Source organism: Myodes glareolus, chromosome 22, assembly GCF_982192425.1.
Source record: "Myodes glareolus chromosome 22, mMyoGla1.1, whole genome shotgun sequence".
Classification (NCBI taxonomy): domain Eukaryota; kingdom Metazoa; phylum Chordata; class Mammalia; order Rodentia; family Cricetidae; genus Myodes; species Myodes glareolus.
Genome location: NC_142047.1, coordinates 36054018 through 36079822, shown reverse-complemented (window position 1 = coordinate 36079822; position 25805 = coordinate 36054018). Strand labels below are relative to the sequence as shown.

General features: G+C 50.5%; 1 protein-coding gene across 4 annotated transcripts; it reads right to left on the bottom strand.

Moving 5' to 3' along the window:
• Positions 1 to 897: 897 nt before the first annotated feature.
• Positions 898 to 24736, bottom strand: Zdhhc1 (zDHHC palmitoyltransferase 1). Of its 4 annotated transcripts, none has more exons than XM_048437112.3 (12): positions 16056 to 16139; positions 14229 to 14275; positions 12375 to 12617; positions 7201 to 7376; positions 5460 to 5561; positions 5014 to 5138; positions 4770 to 4928; positions 4424 to 4536; positions 1946 to 2028; positions 1660 to 1753; positions 1446 to 1524; positions 898 to 1336 (listed from the first exon to the last, which is right to left on the bottom strand). In XM_048437112.3, the coding sequence occupies exons 3-12, from the start codon at positions 12615 to 12617 to the stop codon at positions 1074 to 1076; spliced, it is 1437 nt and encodes a 478-aa protein (XP_048293069.2). In that variant the 5' UTR covers positions 14229 to 14275; positions 16056 to 16139; the 3' UTR covers positions 898 to 1073. The 4 variants fall into 4 exon arrangements, with proteins under 4 accessions (XP_048293069.2, XP_085537803.1, XP_085537804.1 ...); XM_085681679.2 differs by lacking the exon at positions 14229 to 14275 and adding an exon at positions 24497 to 24736 and having other exon boundaries at positions 927 to 1336; positions 16056 to 16134; XM_085681677.2 differs by lacking the exon at positions 1660 to 1753.
• Between the last annotated feature and the right edge of the window lie 1069 nt (positions 24737 to 25805).

Here is a 25805-nt window from a genome sequence, read left to right as displayed (position 1 = left end):
CTGGCTCCTCCCACCAGACCCCGCCCTGTGAGCTCTGTAGGCACCGGGCCCTTGGATTTGCGGCGACTTCCCCTCCCCTTCAGCCACGGTCCTCAAGCAGCCAAAGCTGCCCTCTGCAGTCCTGGATGTCCTAGGATAGGAGCTTCCATGGCCAGTGGGAAAACAGCACCCTAAAGTTCAAGTGGGGTCCCCAGCCCTTAAAGGACTTCTGAAAGAGTCAACCTGAGACTGTTTAGAAGCTGAATTGAAAAGAGCGGGATCCTCTCCCTCACTGACAAGGACTACAGCTAGCTAAAGACCACAGTTGTTGCCAGCTACCCCCAGGTTCTGAGTAGAGTCCAGATTCTGGACCATCGGGGGAAGATCGGGACAATCAGTGGATCACACATGCCTAGCACTGGAATGCACTTTGATGGCGACCACTGTCAGGAAGCAATTCCGGACATCAAGAACGGCTGCCTCCCTCCACTGCCACCTCTCCTCTCCTCGGCCTCACAGCTCCTGCTCCTGCTGCTGCCTCCCGAGCCTGCTTCCCCTTCAGTCTTCAACTGCAAACACTACTTAACTAAATAACATTGCTGGGTGTGGTGGCACATGCCAGTAGTCTGGGTATTCAGGTGACTGAAGCTGTGGGTTCAAAATGCTGAGGCTAGCCTGGGCTACAAAGGAACCTGGAGAAGGAACGGAGAAGAGGGAAGGCGAGTGGCAGTGCATGAACATGGACAAACCCCGTGTTTGATCCACGACCCTTAAAACAAACATCCTCTCCAGGGAGTCTTCCACCTTTCCTAACCCACCCCACACTCTGCCCCAGGCCAGCTAGTAACAGTTATGGGCGGCTTCAGGAAGACCACGGTTCGTTCCATTATCAAAATAAACCCTAAGCCCACAAAAGCATTAAAAAAAAAAAAGTTTATTGGAGCATCAGGGCTGGTGGAGTGGATATTGCTGAGTCTTGGGCAAGGGAGGCCGATCCCGCCGGCCTTGAGGCCCGCATTCGGTGCGGCAAAGATGGGGTGTTGCATAGAGTCGGGCCGGCCATTCCTCCACGGCCCTCCTGCCTCCAGTCCGCACTAAGGCAGACAATCTTCACCGCCGCCAGGTGACCCGGGCTCGCCACTGCTCGGGCTCACGAACACGGCCGGCGAACGTGCCTGTAGCGCCAGCCCAGACTCTCGGCCCCTGGCTCCTGGGGCGCCCAGTGCGGCACTGCCCAGGCGTGTCTGGGCCACTGGAATCTCTTCCATGGACTCGGCTGATGCGGAGTAGTAGGCGCCTGGGCTGGCACTGGTGGAATCCGACGAAGAGCTGGAGTGGCGGCCAGGGGTCCCAGTCTCTGCACAGTGAGGGAAACTTTGCTGAAGGCGAGGGCTGCAGCTAAGGTTTTAAAACCTTTCCCTCCCTCGAACTAACCCAATAGAATCCAAGCAGAGAGGAGTGCTCACCCCGTAACCTGGGCAGCGGGGGCTCCAGGTCCAAGACCCCAGACCTTGGCAATCTATAAACACGCCGCTTCCTCTTTTTCTGCAGAGACAGAGACAGTGTGGGTCACTTCCCCAGACCTCACTTTGCCAAAAGCAGCAGAGGTACTCCTAAGAGCGGAGGCTTCTTTTCCGTCTCCCTCTTCTTGGGCAGAGGATCAAACCCAGTCCCTCCTACCTGGGGTTGGATCCGTGGAGGCAGAGCCAGTGTGTCTGAGGAGGAGGGCAGTGGTGGTTCCACTTGGCCTTGGGTGGCAAGAAACTGGGAAGGACTGAGGTAAAAGCCAGAGAGCAAGCTCTAGATGCTGCCCCGGAGCCCCTGCCTGCTAGAGGTTCCTGTCCTAGCAGGGCAGAGAGACACTGATCCATCCAAGACTTTGCTAAACTGGACTCAGACACATGTTTTGACCCTGACCTACCTCCCTTTCTCCCACCACCCATGGGGACAGCCAGGTAGTACTTACTTGGCATTTAATGCTGCCGGCCTGGCCTGGCCAGAGGGCTCTGGACGCACATGGCTGAAGTTCCTCATGTAAAACTCCATCTCCTCGGGAAAGAGGGGGTCAGGAAGGCTGGGAGGCTATGTCTGGATCCACAGCCTCCTAAGCCCTGGGCACACCTTGTCACTGTCCTCTATAGAAGCTTGGTGGCCTCATGTCCCAAGGGTCTTAGGGCTGTCTTCCTAGATCTCAGATGGGCTAGGAAAACCCTTCTGTAGGGCAAGGTTTCAAACACTCATTTCTAGATCTCACGCCATCACAAGGACTCTCTTCAGCTAGACAAACTCCAGTTATTCTACTTGAGGAAGGCTGCAGGCCCTCAGGTCCAGTATGCTCAGACTGGGCAAGCATAGCCAAGAGGTTCTTAGGGACAAGACAAGAGTGGCCCTCATCTGCTCCTGACTCCTCTTGGGGCTACAGTCACTCAACTAACTTGTTCAGGCCAGCAGTTTGTGTGCTCCAGCACTAAGGGGTCAGTCCAGCTGCATACTGAGTACACCCCTCACTCTCAAAGAACCAGGAGGATGTGGGTACAATCATTGTCCCTGTTCCCCAAAAGGAAAGGGTGCAGGTGAGGAAAGAGTACCGCAGCCCTGAATCTTGGTTCATACAAAGAGAACTCGAAGGCGGTCGAAGTAAGGAACCCTGAAGCAAAAGGGCTGGGAGTGACTGGGCCGGCACCTCCGTGTGCCCGACGCCTCCAGCTTTGCTGGAGAGAACTGCAGGTGAAGAAATAAAAGCCCGGGAAAAGCCAGCTCAGGAAGGGCGTGGGGCAGAGGGCAAAGGGCGGGGCCAGTGAGCTGGAGGGAGCACCCAGACAGCTGTCGCCTACTAGGCAGCCGTTTCCATGGTGACACAGGCGTCCTGAGTAAGGCAGAGACGACACTGTAACAGAAAGCCGTCTCTAAAACAAGCCTATGTTTTGGGGGCAACGGCTCTAGAGAGGGGCCCCTCCCAAATTCCTGCTGGGTGGGGGTGGGAGGCTGCCTGCTGAGTCCCTGAGAGTTTTAGGGACTAGGATAAGGCCCAGCCAACCACTGGCTGACTGCACAGGTGCAAAAACTGAGGCCACAGATAAAGCCCCATGCTCAAACTCTGCCAAGATGACCCTCTGGGAAGGATCTGGGGAGACCTGTCCAAGCAGAGCAGCACGGGGCCAGAAGCTAGTCCCAGGTCCTGGAGCCTTCAGGTCACTGGCCTCACACCTTTCTCCTGCACAGCACCCAGCAGAGGGGACCCTAGTCTCCGGGATAGAACAGAAGTCAGGTCCTAACCAGCTAAAAGGAAGTCTGAAGATATCACCAGGAGGTGTCCACGCAGCCTTCCCTCCTCTCTTCAAAACTGATCCTCAGGTTCCTTCCTCAGAAACCTTCAAACATTTGCACATTCCTGAATGGCACTTTGGAACCTCTCAGTCATAGCGTTCTCTCTTCTGTAAAAGAGGACAAGCACCCTGCTCCTATGGGGGAGGCTTCCCTCGAGTTAGCTGTAGACAAACAGAATTGACTTAAAAGTCTTTGCTGTTGCCACAGCTTGGCCCCAAAGGTACAGGACCCTGAAGTCTGGGCATCCCCGAGCAAGTCTTGCCAACTCACTCGACGGGTACTCTAGGATGCACACAGCTCAGAGCCCAGACCAGGGCAGTTATGTGACAGGGTGACAGGGTTCTCTACCAGTTGCTAGTGCTCCTCAGCCTGGCCCATGAGCTGGGTTCAAGCCCTGGGGAATGAGAAAAGGAGAGGCGGGGTCCTTCTCCAGCCCGCCCACCAGCCTGTGTTTGTATCTAGTTGCCATGAAGATTTGGGATCTCAGCCTTTCCAGCAAAGCCTGCCTGGGCCCCCTGCCTTTCCAGTCCCTAGGGCCTCTGAGGACTGGACCACCTCCATCTCCAGCTGCTGACCTCAGGAAGCCAGGGGGCGTGGGAATGGGGATAGGCTGGTCAGCAGCTGGGCTGGCCAGGCCAAAGCCTAGGTTGTGGGGTTCCTGCTTTGTCCTCTATGTGTAGAAGTCTTAACTCTTCCCAGACCAGACTTCGGTTTAACCTTTCTGAACCTTAATGTGCCCATCTCTAACACAGACTGTTAACAGTTGCCCCTATTCTAAAACTAAAATAGGATAATAGGTAAGAAGTCAAGATTACAGATGAAGAGAACCGATGGTTATGGCCTAACTAGTCAGTTGTCAACCAGTGGTCAACTTCCTCTCCCAAATGCCTGGTGCCTGGACAGGAGGGCACAGGATTGCAGAAACCTCGGGGCTCCTTTTGGTTATGTTGGTGCCCATGGGCCCAGCAGAGGCTGGGTCCTGCTTCCCAGGACTTACTCCAGCTGCTGCCCTAGGCTTGCTTCCCTTGCAATGGACTCCTCAATGGCTCTTACTGCATGGCCCCACTCCCCACCACACACATACACTCACGCCCAGGGCTCTGGGCCACCTCTATACCTGAATGGGCCGCATCTTGCGGGGACACGACTCAAGCTCCTTGTGGGTCTCCTTTGCTTCCTGGGCTGGGCGGTGCTGCACGATGTACTCATAGGTGGTAAGCTTGTGCCACACTGGTGGGTATGGGAAGAGAGGGGTCAGTAGTGGAGAGGTGACACCGGAAACTGGAAGGGCGGGCAGCCAGTACCAGGTTCAAATCCCTAGCCACAAATATACTAAGCAGTGGGGCAAAACCAGGCCTACCACAAAGAACTGGCACTGGATTTCAAGGCTCTACAGGTCAAAATGGTACCTCCCTGCCGCCGAGACCCCTCCCGTTCAGTGCCAGCCTGGAGGAGGCACTCACTTAGATAGATGTGGAAGCAGAGAAGGTGGCCGAGCAGGGCTGTAGAAAGCAGGCCTAGGAGGATGAGTAGGGCAGCCAGGGCCAGGATGGCAGGAGCCTGAGTCTCCACAGGGGCAGCAGGCAAGAACACAAACCACACATCTGTGTGATTCTTCAAGACTGCAAGGCATAGGCAGTCTGTGCTTAGCCAGGGGCTGGGGGGTGCACTGACTGAAACATGTCTGTGTCTAGAACCCACACTGACCTTCAAAGTGTTGGTTGGTACGAAGCTGCATAGGGTTGACAAAGAACTCCACGAAGACATATGTGGCCACCAGCACCAGGAGCAGAACACCCAATAAAGCAGATGCCACACTGTGTAGAAAGAGCCTGGCCAACCACAGGAAGCTGTGAGCACTCAGGACCTCGAGCTTGGTAACAGCTAGAAGCCCAGAAGCCAGGCTCCTGACCCCAAAGCCCCAACTCCTCAGAAGTCAGTCATAGAACCTTAAGAGGCAAACACTTATCAGGCCCCCCATCTTTGTCTGAACCAATAGGATGGAAGACTCCAAACCCACCCTCATCCATCCCAAGTACCACCTTCTCAGCATGCACACATCCCTACCCACAACTGTGCACCACATTACAAGCAGTCTACAATAGAGCCCAGACTCAGAGGGCATGAGTCCCCAGGCCCCAGGTGACTCTCACCGATAATTCCTCTCGCCCACGCAGTTGTTGAGCCACTTGCAATGATGGTCGAAGCCGCAAACGCACTTGTTACAGGCGCTGCAGTGTTTGGATCGCGCACTCCTGCGGAGGGTTGGGGAAGGCACCTCGCATCGGCCAGCCAGCCCACCTTGGCAGGTGTAGCGACCAAGTCAGGCCTGGTTCCTAATTACCTACAGGCATCTCCGCCCCTCCCGGAGCGCTGCAATGAGGAGCACACGCGCCCTCTGGCGGAAACACAGGGTGGGACACCTAGAGAAGTTTCTGAGAACCATGGTAGAGGGAAGAGGGGGTGCTCTGTAGGGTCTTACTCTGGAACTACATACCTAAGTAAGGTTCACATGAGAAAGAAAGGGGGCGTCCTTTCCAAGCAAGGACCTCTGTACCAGACCACACACAAGATGCAGGTACGGAACCTGAGGCAGAATGCACAGCTGCCCAACTGGTGCTTTAATTGCACTTCTAACAGCCCCATTTTGGGGTCCCTTTCCTTGCCATCCTACGGGAATTTTTCTGGCACTCTCCCAGAAGGCCTGTGTGGGCTAACTGTAATGGAGCCGAAAGGAGAGGTGTTCACTGTCGTCTAGGGGCGTTAAGGAGACCCGTGGGCAAGGAACACGTGAGAGAATGCCACATTAGGAGACAAGTGGGGTCTCCCCCAGGAGGCACAAAGTAAGACCCAAATGAGTATGGCAGGATCTCTATCCATTTCATGGAAAGGAAGTGCCAGAGCCACTCAGCGCGTGCTAACTGCTGCTTAGGGAACGGCAATAGGCCTTCCGGTTCCTGTACACAGACCCCCCTCTAACACGCTACTTTAAGCCTTCAGGTTCCAAGAGTGGAGCTGCCCTTGGGCTACACGCTCTCCCTCAACCCATACCTGAGTCTCGAGATTTCGAAACTCCAGTAATGTAGGGAAGAGTCCTAGAGAGGCACTGGGATTTGCCAAAGGAGACCGGGTGTTCTGTCTCCTCAATAGCAGTAAGACACGGAAGCAAGCACTGGGGGTAGGGGGTACACAGCTAATGCGGCCTTGACTCTGCTGCTCAGTAGCTTTGTGGCTTCAGTTCACCTCCTAGCTTTCTGAGCAGTAGGTTCTGGCTCTTTTGTTAAAGAACACGGCACTTAGCTCAGAACACGTAAGGTTGACCTCCCTCCTGCCCCTATCTGGGTGCAGTGAAGATGTCACTGTCATTTAGAATTGTGGTGCTGCCAAGTGCCTCCTGCTTTCGCTACCGGAAATGCTAGCCCTCATCCTCTCTCCCAACTACCCTCAAGTCACTCCGCCAAGACTTTGTTGTTGTTTTTGGTGGCAGTGGTTTGTTTGAATCTGTGTCTTACTATGTAGCCCTGGCTACCCTCAAGCTCACTGAAATCCTCCTGCCTCAGCCTCCCAATTGCTGGGATTACAGGTATGCACCACCATGCCCAGTTCTACCAAGACTTTTTCTGCTTTGTTTTTGAGACAGGATCTTACTAGCTGTCCTGGAACTTAACACGTAGACCAGGCCAGCCTGAACTCCCAGAGATCTGCCTGCCTCTTGCCTTCTGAGTGCTGGGACAAAAGGTATGTGCCAGCACACCCACCCTCCAGCACAACTCTTGACTATGCAAAGTACAAGTGTTCAGGGGCATAAGTATGAGTGTGGAGCCTGGCGCAACCCTCTGGTCATCCTCCAGGCGCGCTCACGGGCCACCCACTCACTCGCAAGCATTCACTCACACGTCCACGTCGCAGAGGTTGCAGTGCAGGTCCTCAATGACGTGTGCATGCTGGCTGCGGTTGAAGATGGGCAGGGGTCCAGAATAGCTCTTGTCCCGCACATTGGCATCGGCTGGATCGATGGAGACAGCAGTCAGGTGCACCACTAGGTGGCCAGCAAAGATGGCACCCATGCACTAGCCCAGCAGGTTAAAGACTCAGTCCGTACACTGGAAACCAGGAGCCCCACCCACTTTCTTGGACAGAGGACTTCCCTGTCCATGCAGATTTCCTTTGTACAGAGATTCTGCCTGTACTATGTTCTCCTGCCCCTCACCAGATATTTTTATCAGACCCCTAAACCCTCAGCAGAATAGGGTCCTATGACAATGGAGCCCAAAGGTCAGTACTATGTACTACTGCCACCAAGGGGTCTAACCACAAGGCTTAGGCCTTGCCAGTTTCTTGCCTCAGATTTCGGAAGGTGAAAGAGTCTGAAAGCCATCATCCCCTAAGGTCCAGAGACTAAAGCTGAAATTCTGAGCTTGGTTTCCTTGCTCTCACAGGAAGCAACTTCCAAGATGGAAGCAGCTGCCCCCTTTCAATAGCTGGGGCCAGATGGAGAACCACTTGCAGACAGGACTAATCTACTGGCTGCCTCCCCACCTCAAGCCCAGGTGCTTGGCACCCTACACTGAGTGTCTGGGATAGCCTCACATGGTCAGGGCTAGCCAGGGCAGTGTAGCTAACTCCTGGAACTAACACAAGCATTTCCCATGACTTTGCAGAGCCAAATACAGGAAATGAGTAGGCTGCTGACTGGCTGCAAAGTCTTCACACAGCTCACTGACAGGCTCCACCCAGGCAGATACTTCTCGTCCGTCCGTGTTCATCCTTTGCTCATCAGCTGCCCAACAGCCTTTTCACTCTCCCTCAGTAGCCAGATTCCTCTGTCTGCATGAGCTTGGCTCTTCCAGAATGTGCTGTGCCACAGCTGAAGAGCCGCATTTGTGCCCAACACTGAGCTCTCCATCCCATGGCCAGGGCTATGGGTCAGCTCTCTGCCTCTTGCCTGGGTTACCTGAAAACCTCCCTCTTCTCCAGAGTCTACCCTTTCTGTGTTCCAGGAGAGAGTTTCCAGAAGCCTGCACTTTTGCTCTTCCCTGCGTCAAGGCCTCCAGTGACAACGGGCTCTCTAGATGAAGGTCATGCCTTAGCCCAGGGTCAAAGCTCGCCCTGCTCTGGCCTCTCCCAACTCTTGCCACTCACTGTGGGCAAACATTTAGCTTCCTGCCTGCCTTCTCTCGGCTTTCCCACCACTCCACTCACTCAGCTGTTTACAGGGTTCTTCCCTTTGCACCAGGCCTGAAGGAATATGGAAAGGGTGGGTCCTGGGCCCTGAGACGCCCGCTGTGCGACGGAAAACACAGGCAATAATCAAATAACAGGCCGTCCATCTGTCTGTACTGATGGCTCCATCTCCTCAGACAGGATCTTTCTGGAAGCAAAAACCTATATTTTGGTTACAGCCATCTTAAGTTCACAAGTTAAGTAAGCTATTCAGAAGCCTCTGTAGGGAAAGTTCCAGGGTCTTCTTATCTCCCTGTGAGTTAAGAGTGTCTACAGGCCTGCAGATCTGTGGATCCCAGGCACCAGAAGTGATTAGCATTTCCCCCTGTAAATATTTACAGACCCTCAGCATCCCCTTATCTCTTCCTATCAGCTAGGGGGTGCCTCCAGACCTGACATTCCAGCATCCTACCTCCCCCCCTGCCTGTTAGCTATATAACGCTCCTGAGAAAAAATAAAGTTGGCAGCTTGATCAGAAAACAGACTTGCTGTCCATTTCTTGTGTCTCTTGCCCCTCCATTCCTCTTTTCCAGGTTACCAGGGACCCTGATTCCTGTCCCGCTGGTCGGGACAGATAGTGCTTGAACAGGAACCTGAAAACACCGTGGAGGTCTGGGAGACTTCTCTAAAGAAATGTCGTCGCAGCTGACACGTGGAAAGGAATGTCTAACAGGGCCTTGGAAGGGAAGGCAGAGGGAAAAGGGCTGGGCTGTCAATCAGAGGGATGGCTCACAACTGCCATATAAGAATGAGGATCTATGCTGCCAAATTCTGAGCTTTCAAAGGGAATTCTAAAAAATCTACATGGTGCACACCCAGTACTTAGGAGGCAGAGACAGGCGGATCTTTGTGAATTCAAGGCCAGTTCTGGTCTCAGAGTGAGTTCCAGGTAAGGCTCCAAAGCTACAGTGAAACCCCATCTCAAAAAGAAAACTAGAAGACCTGTACATTTTTGGTATTTATCATCCTACAATTTTACACAACTTGCCAAGCAGACTGGCCCAATGGGATGTCAGCTCTTGACCTCTGACTCAGCTGCTGAGGCAAGGGCTTCCAGGAAGAGATCACTGTTGTCAAAACAGGGAAAATAAATCTGAACAGACAGGCAGACTTTACATACAGAAAGTCATGGAGGCTGAATGGGAATCATGAGCCTCATTTCTTTTTTTTTTCAAAGATTTGTTTATTGTGTATAAAGCATTCTTCCTGGAGATTATATATATGCACTCCAGAAGAGAGCACCAGACATCACTATAGACGGTTATGAGCCACCATGTGGTTGCTGGGAATTGAACTCAGGACCTTTGGAAGAGCAGCCAGTGCCATTATCAGTGTGTGTGTGTGTGTGTGTGTGTGTGTGTGTGTGAGAGAGAGAGAGAGAGAGAGAGAGAGAGAGAGAGAGAGAGTTCAGAGTGCTCTGGCTGCAGGTATCCAGGAATGGAGTACGCAGGGAGATTTACTTGGAAACTAAGCAGCCATCTAGATTAGAGAGGCAAGGAGCGGTGGGAAGGAGCGGTGGGAAGGAGCGGTGGAAAGGAGCGGTGGGGACTAGGGAAAGAGGTACACTCCACAGTCCTATGACTAACTGGCTACCAGCAGTGGAGGGAGGGGGCCGTCCATGCAGATGAGGCCGGGAGAAGGGGTTGCAAGCAGCAGGTGCGCTGCTAGGCTGCTACAGATGATGCCATTTTTCTGCTCCCCATCTGCTGTCTGAGGCCCTTCCCAACATCTGCATGGAGTATGACCACTGTGCCCCACCTGTCAATCTGCCCTCCTCCTGGCCCTTAAGCACCCAAAGCACCTTTGCATTCCTGAAGCTCAGGCCCATTCTGGGCCCACAGTGGGGACTTGGTCCCCACTTCACTCTCAGAGGCCCTGAGAACTTGCTTTAACGGAAGGAGATTTTGATGGAACCATACAGCCTTGGTCAGACTGCCAGGCTAGGTGGCTCTGGGAGCATCCATGTGGCTCACAGAAGATAAACAGAAAATATGAAGTAGACCAAACCCTAAAATCATTCCATTCCCCAGCCTGAGCAGCCCTTCTGGCCTCGCTGGGTACCAGCTGTGTGACCGGAGGAAGTCACTATCCTGTCTGAGCCTCTTTCTTCATTTGGTCTTGAATGAGAAATGTCCCCATGTGTTCATGAATTTAAACTTGGTCACCAACTGGTGGCGCTGCTTGGGAGGTTGAGGACTTGTAGGAGGTGCAGGCTTGCTGGAGAAGTCCACCACTGGGGGGCAGGATTTGAGGGTTCATAGCCTTGTTCTACTTCCTGCTAACTCTCTCTGCTCCCTGTGTGCAGTTGAATGTGATCAGCTTTCCTGCCTCATGCCCGCCACCTGCCACGCTTTCCCACCATATGAATCCTATCCAGCACCCTGGCACCAGGAGCTGACACAAACTCTTTTTTCTGTCACTAGCTTTGGCTGTGGCATTTTGTCACAGCTGCAGAAACATAACTAGCCCACTGCACGAGTGGGGAGAAGGCCTTCCTGACAGGGTTGTCACACCGCCCTGTCAAGTGTGTGGCACATGTAAGGGCCCAATCGGTGCTACTTTGTTTGCTGTCACTTGCTCTGACCCTCCTCACTCCAAGCCTAGTGCCTGAGGGGACCTGGGTGACCTGAGTCAGGGATGGAACTACTTCAGACCACAGGAGACTGTCCCACCTAATCACATGAAGGCCCACAGTCATCTTAAGGAAAGTCATTTCCTATGCACGGACCCTGCTGTTGCTCTGACCTTGGCTCCTGTGAACCAGGAAGCCTCCCCCCCCCCCCCCCCCCCCCCGCAGACACTGCTAATGTCCAAGGATGACAACTTTTCTTTAGAACCCCTCTACTCGACTGCCTTTGCCACTCACCAGCCCAGGGCTCAAGAAAGCACACTTGGATTAACAGCTGGAGCCCTTTACGTTCACAAACCTCCTAATAAGCCCTCATTGTCATCCCAGTCCTTAGAAGCAAACAGAACCCCTTCCTGTGCACCAGAGAGCTGCAGAAGCTCCTCTGACCAGCACGGCCCAGAGGAGCCTGAGCTGAGAGCAAGCCCTGCAGACATGTGCTCTCCGTCCTAGCCTTACCTCCCTCTCTCAGGGATCCTCTTCAGGAGGCTGATGCCAGCAGACAGTGAAGGAACTCTCTGATGGGTACACAGGGGTTTACTGCATCCTACACCCCGCCTTGTAGCATGCCTTCTGTCCTTGGGGGTTGCAACCAGGGCTAAGACAGCCAGGCCATATGACTCAAGCAAGTTAGTGTTTGTCACTGTTCCCAGGAGCTTGCAGGGCATTTCTATGCCACCTTTTGCCATAGCAACCCTCATCCTAACACCAATAAGCGTGCAAATATTCCTAGGCATAGCAAAATAATGTCTATAAATAAAACCACATTTGAAATGGACCAAGAAACTCACTATGTGGGAAAACTGCACCGTGACAAATCCCTTCGCAGTGGAATAACTGCTCCCTAACTTGCTGTTTCAAATGAGCGCTGAACCCAGGACCTTGCACATGCTGGGCAAGTACTCTGCCAGCTGAGCCATGTCCCCACCCCCTCATTTCCCTTTCTTTGCTCAGGCATAATCAGTCTGAAGAAGCCTTAGGAATCTCTGTCAGATTTCCTTCTCTGGAATTCTGTGCTCTGAGGAGCTTTGGGGCTGCCCACCCACTTTATCAGAGGAAGGGTCAAGTGAGAAGTCCAAGCCTGGCAGAAAATCAGCCGAGTGAACCCTGCTCTACACCACCACGAGCTCCCTAAGACCCTGAGCCCAGCCTCAGGCTTCTGCCTTCTGCTATCTATCCATCTCCCCAGCTTTTCTGGTCCCATATAGTCCAAGGATACGGCATAGCCAGCAGGCACCCAGGGGTGAGGCAGGAGGGGAACAAGCACCCCAAAGCCAATCACAGCGAAGAAGAGGTAGAGCAGCCAGGCCACAATCTGCAGCGGGTGGGGGGGCCAGCTCCATCCGTTCCGGCGAGACCGCTGGCCCTGCAGTTCTGGGGAAGGGCCACTGTTCTGGGAGGGCGCTGTCCACACGCTCTTCTCAGGGGCTGTCTTGTTGGAGGGTTTGTTGCAGATGTTCATCTCCAGGGGGAGAAGAGTAGACAGCATTAAGCCCCAAAAGGCCCCGTGGGAGTGCAGGGCCCTGGCTGCAGGCAGGATTTAGCAGGAGCATAGGGGCCAGCAGGCTGTACACTCTGCAGGGGAATCTGGGGTCCTAGCCTGACGGAAATAGACAGTTCTCTAAACCTCGAGAACAGATTCTGACCCCAGCCTAGCCAGGTCAAGGGAGGTTGGTCCGGAGTCATTCAGGACACAGTGTGGCTGCCCATTACTCAAAGTGTTTCCTCTCCACAGCCATAAGAGTGAAACTCAATAAGACATGTTCTCATCTGGTAACAATATCAAGCTGGGGCCAGGGCGATGAGAACACATGCTGATTCTGTTAGGATTAGTCACCTCTGTCCCAAGATCCAAATCAAGTGTCAGAGAGGGCCCCCCCCCCCAATCCTCTGCTGAGGGAAACAGGCAATGGGGGTGTTCAGAAAGGAGATCTGGCCTCAGCTGCTTAGCAGACACAGTCCCTTTAGGACCAGGGACCAGGAACTTCTCCCCTGTACTGCAGAGGGGCTCTCTATGGCTGCTTGGCGGAGGATGAGCCCGCACACAAGGGAAGGGAGGATTCTTCTTGGATTTCTTCTGGCAAAATAAATGACCACGCTTCTCCCAGCCAATCTGGGCCTGGTGTACAGATTTACCAGAAGGGTAAGGGCCATTGAGAGAGCTCCAAGAAAGGTCAAGCCTTGGCCACAGCCAGACCACCAGATGGCAGCAACCCCCTACCCTGGCCTGCCTTGCACAGCCCAGCTTCTGGCCAAGGCAGTAGAGGCAGTAGGACCAGTTTGTCCTTACAGGAAAAAGAGCCCTGCCCACTAGTATCTTCTAGACTGACAAACTAAGCAAACACTGTCACACCTCGGGAAAGAGGCCAGTTCTGAGCTCGTGGTGGGAAGGCCAGGAGCTAGCAACAAAACCCAGGCAGCTAGATAATCCTTTCGGGAGCCCATACCCACAGATCAGCAATCTCTATTATGATTTGAATCTGCAATGTCCTCCTATCTAGAAGTGCAGCCTTGGGGAGCTTTTGGAAACTCTGGGAGGTAGGACCTAGTTATGGGAAATGGGTCCCTGGAGACGGGCTTAATGATGTTGTCCCTGCCTACCTCCTGCCTTGCTCTCTACTGCCTGGTCTGCTATGATGTAAAACAGCTTCCACCACCATGGAAAGAGCTACTCCAGTACGATGGGCTGGAACCCTCGGAAACAATGAGAAATGCATCCTTGCTTCCTGGGAAGTTCCTGTTAGGTCTGTCATCGCAGCTATGCCAAAGCAGACAATAAACTAACAAAGCAAAGGAGGGCAAGCAACATTTCCACCTGGAGTGACTGGCTTCACAGGCCACAGAATGTAACTGGTCCGTCCCTGTTCATGGCAGACATCCACTAATTCCACAGGGTCCCCAGCAAAGTCAGGGGCCCTTGTGCTCAGTCCTGATTAGGACTGTAACTGCAATTTAGAATATTCTGCCATCCCCACGCCTCACCACACTTTGTCTCCCTCAAAGACAGTGAGCATGCTGTAATTCATTCACCTCTGTACCCCACGTCTCCTCCCCCAAGGATCAGGAGCTATACCTTGTATATAGTAGATGCTCACTGAAAGTTCGATGACTTGAAAACTTCTGAAATAAAAGCAAACGTGTGTCAGATAAATGGTATATGGTTTTGGTCAACCAAGGCCGAAGTGACTAAGGTGACTGTCTTGTCCTGACTCCATTCTGTGGTTGCTTAGACCGTTCTCAGCAGTCCACCCCAGCAGTCACGTCTGCTTTGGCAGCACACTTGGGGTTTCCATGACCCTGACCAGAGTCCAGATGTACTAACAAAATCATTAATGTTTACGCAAACTTAAACTGAAATAACTGACGGTATGGTATAAGTCAGAGTAATTGTTGTGTTATGTCTGAAATAACTACCGTGTTTATGCCTAAACAAATGTTGCAAGGTTACTCTGACCTTCATCTGACATTGAAGTCACTGTGTTTTTTGTGGGTTACCTTTAAAAATCACTGTACCCTGAGCTTCAGCACTAAGAGACTTTACAGCATGAACGCACTCTTGGTTGCTGGCCAAACTGAAAGAACTCCATATACTTAGGAGACTCCCAGCTTTGGAAGAAACAGGTCTAGGTAGGTTTTGGGCTTTGCACTTAGCTGAGAGAGCTGAGAGGACCGGATTTACTCCTCTGAAAAGTAGGGGTATGGATGCCCCCTAGGCTGCATAGTTTAGTGATGCTACAGGCATCAAGTAAATGCGCACCACGTGGTATATGTTAAGTACCTCAAATAGCTCTCCGGTTTGTCTTCTATCCCTAGGTTGCAGCTACTGTGTCTGATCCTACAAAGTCCTTGTCCAAAACGAGAGGACTGGCTGAGGTTGCCACAGGAACAAGAAAACAGACTTAAAGCCCAGACTTGCAGCCTGCCTACATGGGTAGCTCAGTGATAATGGACTTGTCTAGCATATGTGAGGCCCTAGATTTAGTCTTTTGTTTGTTTTGTTTTGTTTTTCAAGACAGGGTTTCTCTGTAGCTTTGGGGCCTGTCCTGGAACTCACTTTGTAGACGAGGCTGGCCTCAAACTCACAGAAATCCACCTGCCTCTGTCTCCCGAGTGCTGGGATTAAAGTCATGCGCCACCACCACCCGGCTTTAGATTTAGACGCACACATGAGTACACACACTCTTGCATTTAGGATAACTCAGAAAAGTACAGTTATTTCAATCCACCGTATGATAAAAATGATAGGAAAACCATTTAGTTGCCCTCAGAAAGAAATGTGTATTTTTAATCCAAACACTATTACCCAGACCTTAGCAGGTTTATCCCATAATTGTTATAAAGCTAAACTGCCAAAATTTGTTGACCAGAATATTTTGACTTGCATTAATGCTTTATATCTTTGTATATTCAATATCCATACACATACAAGGTGTGGTGCACACACCTTTAATTTCAGGAGGCAGGCAGACCTCTGTGAGTTCAGGGACAGCCTGGTCTACCTGGTGAGTTGTTCCAGGGTAGCCCTGAATATACAGTGAGACTATGTCTCAAAAACAGAAGTTCTCATAGACAATGGGGAAACAGCCAATGCCTGACCCCTCGCCCTATTTTTTCACTCACAAGCATACCTTTGTTTATCCTACTTTCTCTAAGACAAGGTATCTCTATGTAGCTCTGGCTGTCCTGAAGCTTGCTGTGTAATTAGGTTGGCTTTGAACTCACAGAGATTCACCTACCTCTGCCTCCCAAATGCTGGAATGTAAGGTGTTTGCCACTATGCCTAGCCAAAACCATATATTTTGATACCTTTTGATCCTTTAAGAGGGAGAAAAGTCTAACATTCAGAACTATCAATAATAGGAAAAGAGAGAAAATTGTTTCAAGGCAAGCTCTTACTTACTATGTAGCCATAGCTGGTCTTAACCGCCTGCCTCTTCCCTCTGAGTACTGGGATTACAGGCATGTGCCACCACACCCAGCTGCGAAGAAAAGGTTGAGAATGAAATAATCTACATCAGAATAGCTTCTGTGTGCACGCGTGCACGTGTTCGTGTGTATGTGAGGGGTATGCGTGGGTATGCCTACAGAGGCCAGAGGATAACCTTGGTGTTACTGCTTAGGTGCCATCTGCCCTTATTTGCTTGCTTATTTATTCACAGCAAGTGTGTGTGCACAGGTGCATGAGTGCAGGGTCCCAGATTACAGAAGAGGTCACCAGATCCCCTGGAACCGGAGTTACAGGCCGTTATAGACATTTGGTGTGGGTGCTGGGAAGCAAAGCATCCAAGTTCTCTTCGAGAGAAGCAGGTGCTCTTGCGCACTGAACCATCTCCCCTGCCATCTACCCTCTCAGAGAGGACAGCTAGAGCAAAGTGAGTCGCCATGTGGATGCTGGCAATTGAACTTGGATCCTCTAGAAGAGCAGCCAGTGAGCCATAGCTCCACGTCCAGGAGATCTGACACCTTCTTCTTAGCCTTCACGGGCACCAGGCATGCACATGGTACACTGACATGTATGTAAGCAAAACGCTCATACACAGAAAAGATAAAAGAATAATTGTAAAAACATTTATTTAAATTTATGGGCATTTTGCCTACATATATGTCCAGGGAGGTCAAAAGAGGATACAGGGTTGCCTGGAATGAAGTTACAGATGGGTGTGAGCCACCATGTGGGTGCTGGGAATTGAACTCAGGTCTTTGGAAGAGTAGTCCACCATGCCTGGCTTTTCCCATGAGTTCTGGGGATTCAACTCAGGTCTCATACCCACAAGGCAGGCACTTAACCAACTCCAGTTCCATAGTGGATTCTTAAGCATGTTCTCCACATATGTGGTGCGTTAAAACAATTGCTAAATGTCTGACACGGATAGTATACAACCAGTATCTTCAAAAACCCCAACTAGACCAACATCTCTGGCTGCCAGTAGAGCAGCGGAGGCCGTTCAGAGCAGTAGAGGAGGCGAAGGCTCGCTGCAGCCTCCCTGCACTCCGGCAGCACGGGTCTGTCTTGAAGGTTTTTTTTTTTCTTTTAAACGTGTGTGTGTGTGTGTGTGCGTGTGTGTGTGTGTGTGTGTGTGTGTGTGTACTGCTTGGAGGAGTATGTTCTCTCCTTCCACCACGTGAGTCTTGGAGTTCGAACTCAGGCTGTCAGGCTTGGCAGTAAGTGCCTTTACCCACTGAGCAATCTTCCTGGCCTGTTTTAAAGTGTTTAGTAATTTCTCATAACAGATACTGGAAAGAGAGTTTGAAAAAAAAAATGAGCAAATACTTCAGTGATAGCATCTGACTTCACTAACTCCCACAGTGAGACCTGTAACGATGAGGCTTCTTTACCCCCCAAGTGGAGGGTGCATTCCTCCAAGTGGCTTTTGTAGCCAAAGTTTCCTGGGTGCTTTACCTCCAAAGGTTTTGATGTGCAGGCAGTCTGCTTTGCCCAAGCCCTGGCATGGACCATGCGCACATCTCCTTTAGCCGGACACTGGAGTGAGCATCGCAGAGTAGCTACAGCCTAACTGGGAACACAGTCCTGAAACTGCTTTCTTAAGGGATGGCCCCGAGAAATAAACATACTGCCACTCAAAAAAAAATAAGTAAGATGGAGTCTCACTATGGTCACCCTAAAACTCATTATGTAGCCCAGGTTAGCTCAAACCCTTAGCAGTCCTCCTGCCTCATGACCTTGGGAGCTGAGATTACAAGTGTGAGCCAAACACGTGCCACTCAAGTGTTTGACACACAGTTCTCTATTTTTCCTTCTAATTTAGCTGAAGAACTAGATAATCTCACTAATGGATTTTCCATGTATCTCAACTTGCTGTATAGACCGGGATGGCCTTTGGATTTCAAGACTATGCCACCATACTGTCTTGGACTGACATTCTCTTGTCACTATGCCTCTTGCCACTACCAAAAATAGGGAATTATGATCAGTCACATGTCTCTGTTTTGTTCTTTGGGAACTGCCTCAAGGTACAGGGCTGTTCAGCTGTGGTGACAGAGAACGGGCAGGGCAATCTTAGGGTTCAAATTTAAATCAAAGGTGACAAAGAAAAAAAAAAACCACAATTTTCTTGAGGACATCCCCAGGTGAGCAAATCTTTGTCCCTGGTTTGGTTTTTATTTGTTTGTTTGTTTTTTGTTGTTGTTGTTGTTGTTTTTTGTAATACCCAAATACCCAAAGGTCATCAGGTCAAGCCCCGTAAATACAGCTGAGCTGGTAGTTCTCTGAGGCAGATCTCTGTGTACATGGCTTTTCCAGAACCACCCCCATCAGGGCAAATGTTCTGCAGTACTGGGAATTTTTTGACCTTGGGCCTTGCATTTACACATGCATCCTCTCCCTGGGCTCTAGCCTATCTGAGCCAACAAGCACGCTGAAGAGGACGCATGAATTTGATCCCAAAGCTTAGTCTTGCCTTTATCAACCCCACAAATGGAAAGTCCTATACCTGGCAGAGTTTGTTTCTCAAGAGAGAAGCAGGAGCATATGGCTGATATGATCCTAGTACTCCACAGGGGCCGCAGGCATCCCTTGTGTTAAACTATCCCAGAGTCCTGAGGGAGGAAAACTCACCATCCCAAGAAGGAAGTTTGCTGCTAACAGTCTTGGAGGCAGCTTTGACTCCAAATGAAGGTATTGTTGGTCTAGAGAAGTGCCACTTGCCTAAGACTTCAGAGGCAGGCATGGACAACACTCAGGAACAGACTCTAAGGACAGCGGGAGCACCCTGCCTGGCCCGAACCCTGAGAGAGCCAACTCCAAACTTGATAATATTTTCTATCATTGAACTGAAGGCCACAAATTTTTTTTTGGCCCAAAAAATTTCATTACAAGGGCTGGGAGGTCGGACCAAATCCAAAATGGGGCCCACAGATGAGACCAAGTATTGTCATCAGGCTTGGGGACTTTCTCTGGCTGTCCTTTCCCTCTCAGCAGCCCTCTGGGAGTCCAAAATGAAAGATATGTGGCTCCGTTCCCCCAAAACATGGCCAGATGGTGCACTCAACCCTTGGCCAGGCAAGGCTTCCTGGGGTCCAGTCCTGTGCATCCTGAAGGTATAAACACAGACGAGACTAGGTACCTGCCCTCTCCATCTTTCCTTTCCGAGGCCCAGAGAGACACATAGCACATCAAGGCAGTGGGTACCCGAGTATTAGGGCAGTGCTTTGCTAGGGAAGCCTCTCAGACAGAACATGGCAGGGAGCAGTGAGAGAGGAACCGTGGGGGCTGCAAGGCTGGGATCACTTGGGCCTAGGTAGGATGCTCTGGGCACTGAAGGAGCCAGAGTATGACGCGGCTTTGATTCCTAGTCTTAGTGGAGAAGAGGGCACAAAGAAGACCAGAAAGGACATGGGATGAGGTAATACCAGAAGGCTGGCCCAGGAGGGCAGTGGCTTGGCAACCCTGTACTTTAGAAGGAGCGCCAGAGAGTCAAGGTCAGGTGTACAGCTTCACCTTGCCCATACAAAACATACAGATGCTGGCATGGGTGGAAGGAGGAAATGACAAGGAAATGCACAGACTGTTAGAGGCACAAATATCTGTCGCCTAAGTCATGGACTTGCTTGACATCTGCAGAAGACTGAAGAGGCTATGCAGGCCTGTCCCTTGTCACTACAAGGCAAAGGCCACTGCCAGCATGACAATAATCTTTCCTATTTAACATTCATTTGCTAAAATCTTTACACAACATTTTAAAAATAAAATTAGTCTACCTTAATATATATGCTTAAATTCAATGAAGAAAATCTTAGCCAGGAGCGGTGACAAATGACCGGAGACAAAAGTCCAGAACTCTGGAGGCAGAAGCTGGTAAATCTCTGAGTGTGAGGCCAGTCTTGTCGTACATAACAAATTGCAGGCCAACCAACGTTACACAGTAAGACACTGTCTCAAAACAGCCAAAAAAGGAAAGAAAACCTTAACATTTTGAGTTCTCATAATGAATGGTATATAACAGTTGTATGACTGATCTACTTCCTGTCTGCCACTGCTTCAATAAAAACAACAAATTTAGGCAGTCAGGAGGCTAAGGCAGGAAGACCACTTAGCTGAAGAGTTCAAAGTCAACTTGGGCAACATAGAGAGACGCTGAGATCCTAGCTCAAATAATAACAATATTAAAAGCAGCAATAAATTCAGAATGTTGTTCTGAAATTCATGTGTGAGACAGCTAAAACAACCAGACTGGAAAGTCCTGGCCCTGGGGAACCTATGGGCAGCCCTGGATTCCTAAAAGATGTCTGGAGATGTCAGAATGAACTCAGTTAGTAAAGAGGCATGTCAAAGGCGGCCGAGAAACTGGGAAGGTTACGTTGCTTAGATCAGACAATAATAATAATAATAATAACACAAAGCCAGGCAGCGTGGTATATATCTTTAATGCCAGCACTCAGAAAACAGATCTCTGTGAGTTCAGGGCCAGACTAGTCTACATAGTGAGTTCCAGGACAGTCAGGGCTATGTAGTGAGATCCTGTCTTAAAACAACCGCCATTTTTGCTCCCCCCACACACACACACACAAAAAAAAAATAGGCTGAACTGTAAGCTTAGAAGGCTCAGATTTTTAAGGTATAAATGGAAAAAGGCAGAAGAGGCAGGCTGGAAACAGGAACCAGGGCTGCCTGGAGAGGAACCTTCTTCTGGCTCTTCACTGCCGCTTACAGTGAACAAATTTCACAAATCCCACTTATTTGGGTGTCTTCTTTACTCATGTTTCAAAAGTTAGCAGGAAAGCAACTTGGCAAACCAAACCTGAGAACACATTTAACTTGTGGCCCAGACACTTCATTTCTGTATTTATCTTAGGCTCTCCTAACACACAAAGGTTCACTGCATTCTTCCTTGTAATAACAGAGCACAAAAACAAATATAAACATGTCATGGCATATGCACACAAGGCAGTGCTATGGAGCATCACAAACAAGAGACGACTTTATTCTTAAGCTGAAGTTAGGTGACCAAGCAAGACACACAATTGTAGAGTGAGCTATCAAATAAATAAAAACCAAGGCTGGGGCTGGAGAGATGGCTCAGCAGCGTAGCCTCTGTTGCTTTTACAGAGGACCAGGGTTCCGACCCTAGCTCCCACAACATGGTGGCTCAAAACCATCTTTAACCCCAGTTCCAGGAAATCTGACACCCTCTGCTAATCTCCAAGGGTACCAGGCACACTTATGGTACACAGACATACAATGCAGGTAAAACACTCTCAAACATAAAATAAGGATAAATATTAAGAAAAAAAATCTATTATCCTCTTATGAGAAAAAAAAAGCAGCCATAGCTCTTCCAGAAAGACTAGAGTTCAGTTCCCATAACATAAACCAGGAGGCTCACAGCCACCTGCAACGCCAGCTCCAAGCGATCCAATGCCCTCCACATATGTGACAGGTAGACACATACACAAATACACATATCAAAAAAAATTTTTTTTTAAAGGCCATCAGCATTTGGGAGGCTAAGGCTGGAGAGTTGCAACTTCAGGCCCAGCCTGGGTTACATAGCAAGACTGTGGAAAGAAACAAACAGCTCAGAAGGGATATTCAGACAGAGATCTGTGTTACCACAGGCACACATACTCTGGGAAGGAATGGCAGAACCCTAATGCGGGGTAATTTCCATGAAGATACAGTACCAGGGCGGGGTTAGACAGATGTGTTTCTGCCGTGGGTCTGCTGCTATTACTCAAGCTTTTTAGAAAATCATGGGCATTTACTGTTTAAAAAAAAATAGCTGGTCATGGTGGCACACACCTTTAATCCCAGCACTCAGAAGTGGGCAAGCTCTCTGTGAGTTCCAGGGCAGCCTGGTCTACACCGTAAGTTCTAAGACAACCAGAGTTACAAGGTGAGACCCTATCTAAAAAAAAAAAAAAAAAAAAAAAGTAAGGGAAGTAGGATAACTCTGTGGAAAGGCCTGAACTCAATCCCCAGAAACAACAACAACACAACACACACACTCATCAAATAAGCTACACTGAAAGGGTGTGTGTCACCTCTAGCTTTTTGTTCTACTGTGCCTCCATGTGAACCAGATGAACCTGTGAGACCCAGAGGTTTATACCAAGCCAGAAACCAGGGATTCCTGCCTAACGACCATTTGATAAGAGAGCTTGTTCAAGTGCTTTCTTACCCATGAAGGCAGCTCTGAGTCACGCTGGTCTGTAAGGAAGAGCCATGGAACCTTCTAGTACTGTTTGGGTCTTGTCAAAGTTGGAAACAGACTTTGGGCAGTACAATAGAGCTGCTGGGCAAGACACTGGTGTAGGCTTGACCAAGAAAGAGAGCTGCTCAATGCCCTGTGGCCCCAGAGCAAGGCAGAGGTGCACCCCACAGGAGAGGTGCACCCCACAGGAAAGGCACTTTACTGTGTCCTTGAGAGACTCCTCTGAGTAATTCTAAGTCACTTTTCAGCCTTTCCCAAGGATCTGCTTCTAGAATAATTTTCACTGAGATCTAACACACCTCAATTTAGACCACATAAAGGGGAGTGGGACAGAAAATGCTTCGTGGGGCACATTGGTTTAGTGGCGAGTCCTTTGTAAGAGCCGTCTACGGGCAAATACAGTGTTTATTAAAACTCTCCACAGGTGCCAGAAAAGCCTGTGGTCTTAAACTTTCTGAGAAGTAGCTATAGTTCAATTAAGAGATGCATAGCACATCATTTCCAGAAAACAGACTAGAACTTAAAGCTGTTCTCAAAGGCCTCCCTGCTCTTTGGTCTCCAATAATGTGGCTGGGCCTTTATTTTCCCTCTCATAAACAATATGTCGAAGTCCGTTGCTATAGCAAAGAAACCCTTGCAATCATTCCTGAGCTGACATGGTGTGCAAACACTTCTGCGTCGCTCTCCCCTCGCAGCTGCCACCACAGACGCCGGGACACAAGTTCAGAAGAAGAACTAAGAAACAGCACCAGGGAACAGAAACAAAACCAAGGAAAGGGGGCGAGGGTTGTTGATTTTTAACCAGGAAATCAACTAGAGATTGTAGGAGCCAGCCTTGGGGAACACCCACCAAGAAAGTCATTAAGAACAAAGTTGTGACAGAACAAAGTAAGAAAAACAATAGGGAAAAAAAACAGGCTAATTAAACACCACAATTGCTTTTATTGCATCTCAGGGTGATTATCTGTATACAGCTGGTCTCCCACAGCAAAACAGCCATTCCACAAAAAGAGTGACCACGTGACCACCCCTCATCTAACCTAACCCTTGGTAAAGAAAGTAAAGCCTGCTTCTCAGGATCTCTGCTGCACTAACCATCATCGCTCCCTTACAGCGCATCCATGATGTAACAGCCATCGCTGCCATTTAGGTGGCACTTATTCTAGACCAGGCGTGCTTGAAGCGCTTCCACAGAATTCACTTAATTGCCCGCTCTGAAGTAGTCCTATTGCTTCACACGGCTCCCACCCATCTCTTTAATCCTTGGTCAGAGATGTGGACCCCCCTCACTTTGTCTCATAAACATGATAACTCATCCCCTGTGCACAGAGGAGGGCGCGGAGAAACTTCTGGGTTCTAGGAGGCTCGGCTGCATTAGCAGAGCTAATCTTCAACTAATCAGCTCAGCAGCCAGAATATAAAACCCTTATCAAAACCTGAAACTCCACTGGGCGGTGGTGGTGCACACCTTTAATCCCAGCACTCGGGAGGCAGAGGGCAGGTGGATCTCTGTGAGTTCGAGGCCAGCCTGATCTTCAGACCGAGTTCCAGGACAGACTCCAAAGCTACAGAGAAACCCTGACTCGAAGAAAAAAAAAAAAAAAAAAAAAACCGCAAAACCTCCAACTCATCGAACTCTTCAGTGACTCCCTTCCCTTTCTGGGATAAAAGCTGAACCGCCTTAAAAGCTGAACCGCCTCACCATGAACTGTAGGGGCTCTCCTCGTGATTTCTGTTCTCTTTTAGTACTCTGCTAACTGGACTTTTGTGTTTGTTTTTCCCTCTTTCAGAAATACCCTTCCCCTACTCACAATTCTGGCTCCTTTCCAACCTCCATGTCTTAGCTTAAAAGTCACCTGTAGGGCCCTTCGGAGCACTTACGGCGACCTAAACTTACTCTAGTCACGTGTCTGGCCTATGCTCCCCAATCCCGCCTTAATTCTCTGTGGGTTCTGGAGATGAGGGCGTCTGTTCTTAGGCCCGACGCCTGCACACGGCCTGGCTGTCGGTGAGCGCTCAGTGCAGACCTATAACCCTGATTAGTGCTAGAAGCAAGCCTCGAGCTCCCTGGGTCGGCGAGACCGGCCCAGAGTCCTGCCAGGCACCGGAGCAGCGCGATCCGGTGGCTCGGGCCAGGCTCGAGGTGAGAAACGCCGCAGCCGCTCCTCACCTGCGCCAGATGCGGCCTGCCAAGGTCAGCCAGCGGCTCGGCCCCGTCCTGCCCGTCCACCCTCCCCAGGGCGGCCGCACTTCAGACCGTCCGGGCAGAGTCAGTCCCCCGGACCCGGAGGAGACGCGTCCCGGAGCAGGGCTCCATCCCGGACCGCGGCTGGGCCTCCGAGTCCTTCCGCCTTAGTTCGGACCTGCTGGCTCTGCAGCAGTGCCACGCCAAGGCAGGCTGGGCCTCACCCGGCGCGGGGCCCGTTCCCCTGGCAACAGCGCGGGCTACGGCGCCCCACAGCGGCCAAACCGCGCTGCGTCACTTCGTAGGGGCATCCTGGCTCTGGGCGGAGTTTGCCAGTGTCCCCTTGGCTCCTCAGCATGCCCATTCGTTTTTTCATTCCTCATTAACCCTCCCCCCACCTTTCGTTGAGTAAATCCACTTCCTTACATCATCACTCCTCAATCCATAACGTCTTCCAATAATCCTAGTCTCCCTAACAAGAGTCCCGTACGTTTTTCCCCCTGAAATCACTCTGTGTGTGCGTGTGTGTCTGTGTGTCTGTGTGTGTGTGTGTGTGTGTGTGTGTGTGTGAGCACGTGTGCATGTTCTCCCACCTCTGCCTTCTGAATGCTGGGATTATAGTAAGACATGGCTGTCTACACTTTTAAAGAATTTTTAAAGAATGTGCTAGATGATAGATTATATCTCAAAAATAAAATTATTATTATTAATTATATGTGTTTGTGCTAGGCGGTGGTGGCACACACCTTTAATTCCAGTACTCAGGAGGCAGAGGCAGACAGATCTCTGTGAGTTTAAGACCAACTTAGTCTACAAAGAGAGTCCCAGGACAACCAGGGCAGTTACAAAGAGAAACTCTGTCTTGAGAGGGCCGGGGTTGTATGTGTTTGTGTCTGTGCCCCAAGAGGCCAAAAGATATCAGCTCCCTTTGGAGCTGTAGTTGCACGCAGTTATGAGCCCCCAGACATGGGTGCTGGGGACCAGACTCAGGTCCTCTACAAAAGGAGTACACACTGGACTACGGAACCATCGCTCCAGTCCCCAAATAGCTCATTTCTATATTGCCCTTAAAGCAGGCATAATTCTTTCTGAGAGCTCCCATCTTCAGGAAACTCAGTAGGTCTTCTCCATTAGACTCTTCCTTCCTAGATCATTCCAAAGCACCTGAAAGCACACACAGACACACACACACACACACACACACACACACGCACACACACACACACACACACCTCCTGTCTCGTTTGGTCTCTGCTACTGAGGCTACAGCTATCGCCCCAGGCCACAAAGATTT

Bases quoted from the DNA above. Each gene is read 5' to 3' on its own strand.
- Zdhhc1 (XM_085681679.2), bottom strand. From the start codon at position 16,118: ATGCCTGTAATCCCAGTACTCAGAGGGAAGAGGCAGGCGGTTAAGACC. The intron at 5,562-7,200 runs GTGAGTGAATGC...AACCCTCCGCAG, and splicing joins AACCTCTGCGACGTGGACGT to GAGTGCGCGATCCAAACACT. The intron at 1,337-1,445 runs GTGAGCACTCCT...CTCACTGTGCAG, and splicing joins CCCGCTGCCCAGGTTACGGG to AGACTGGGACCCCTGGCCGC.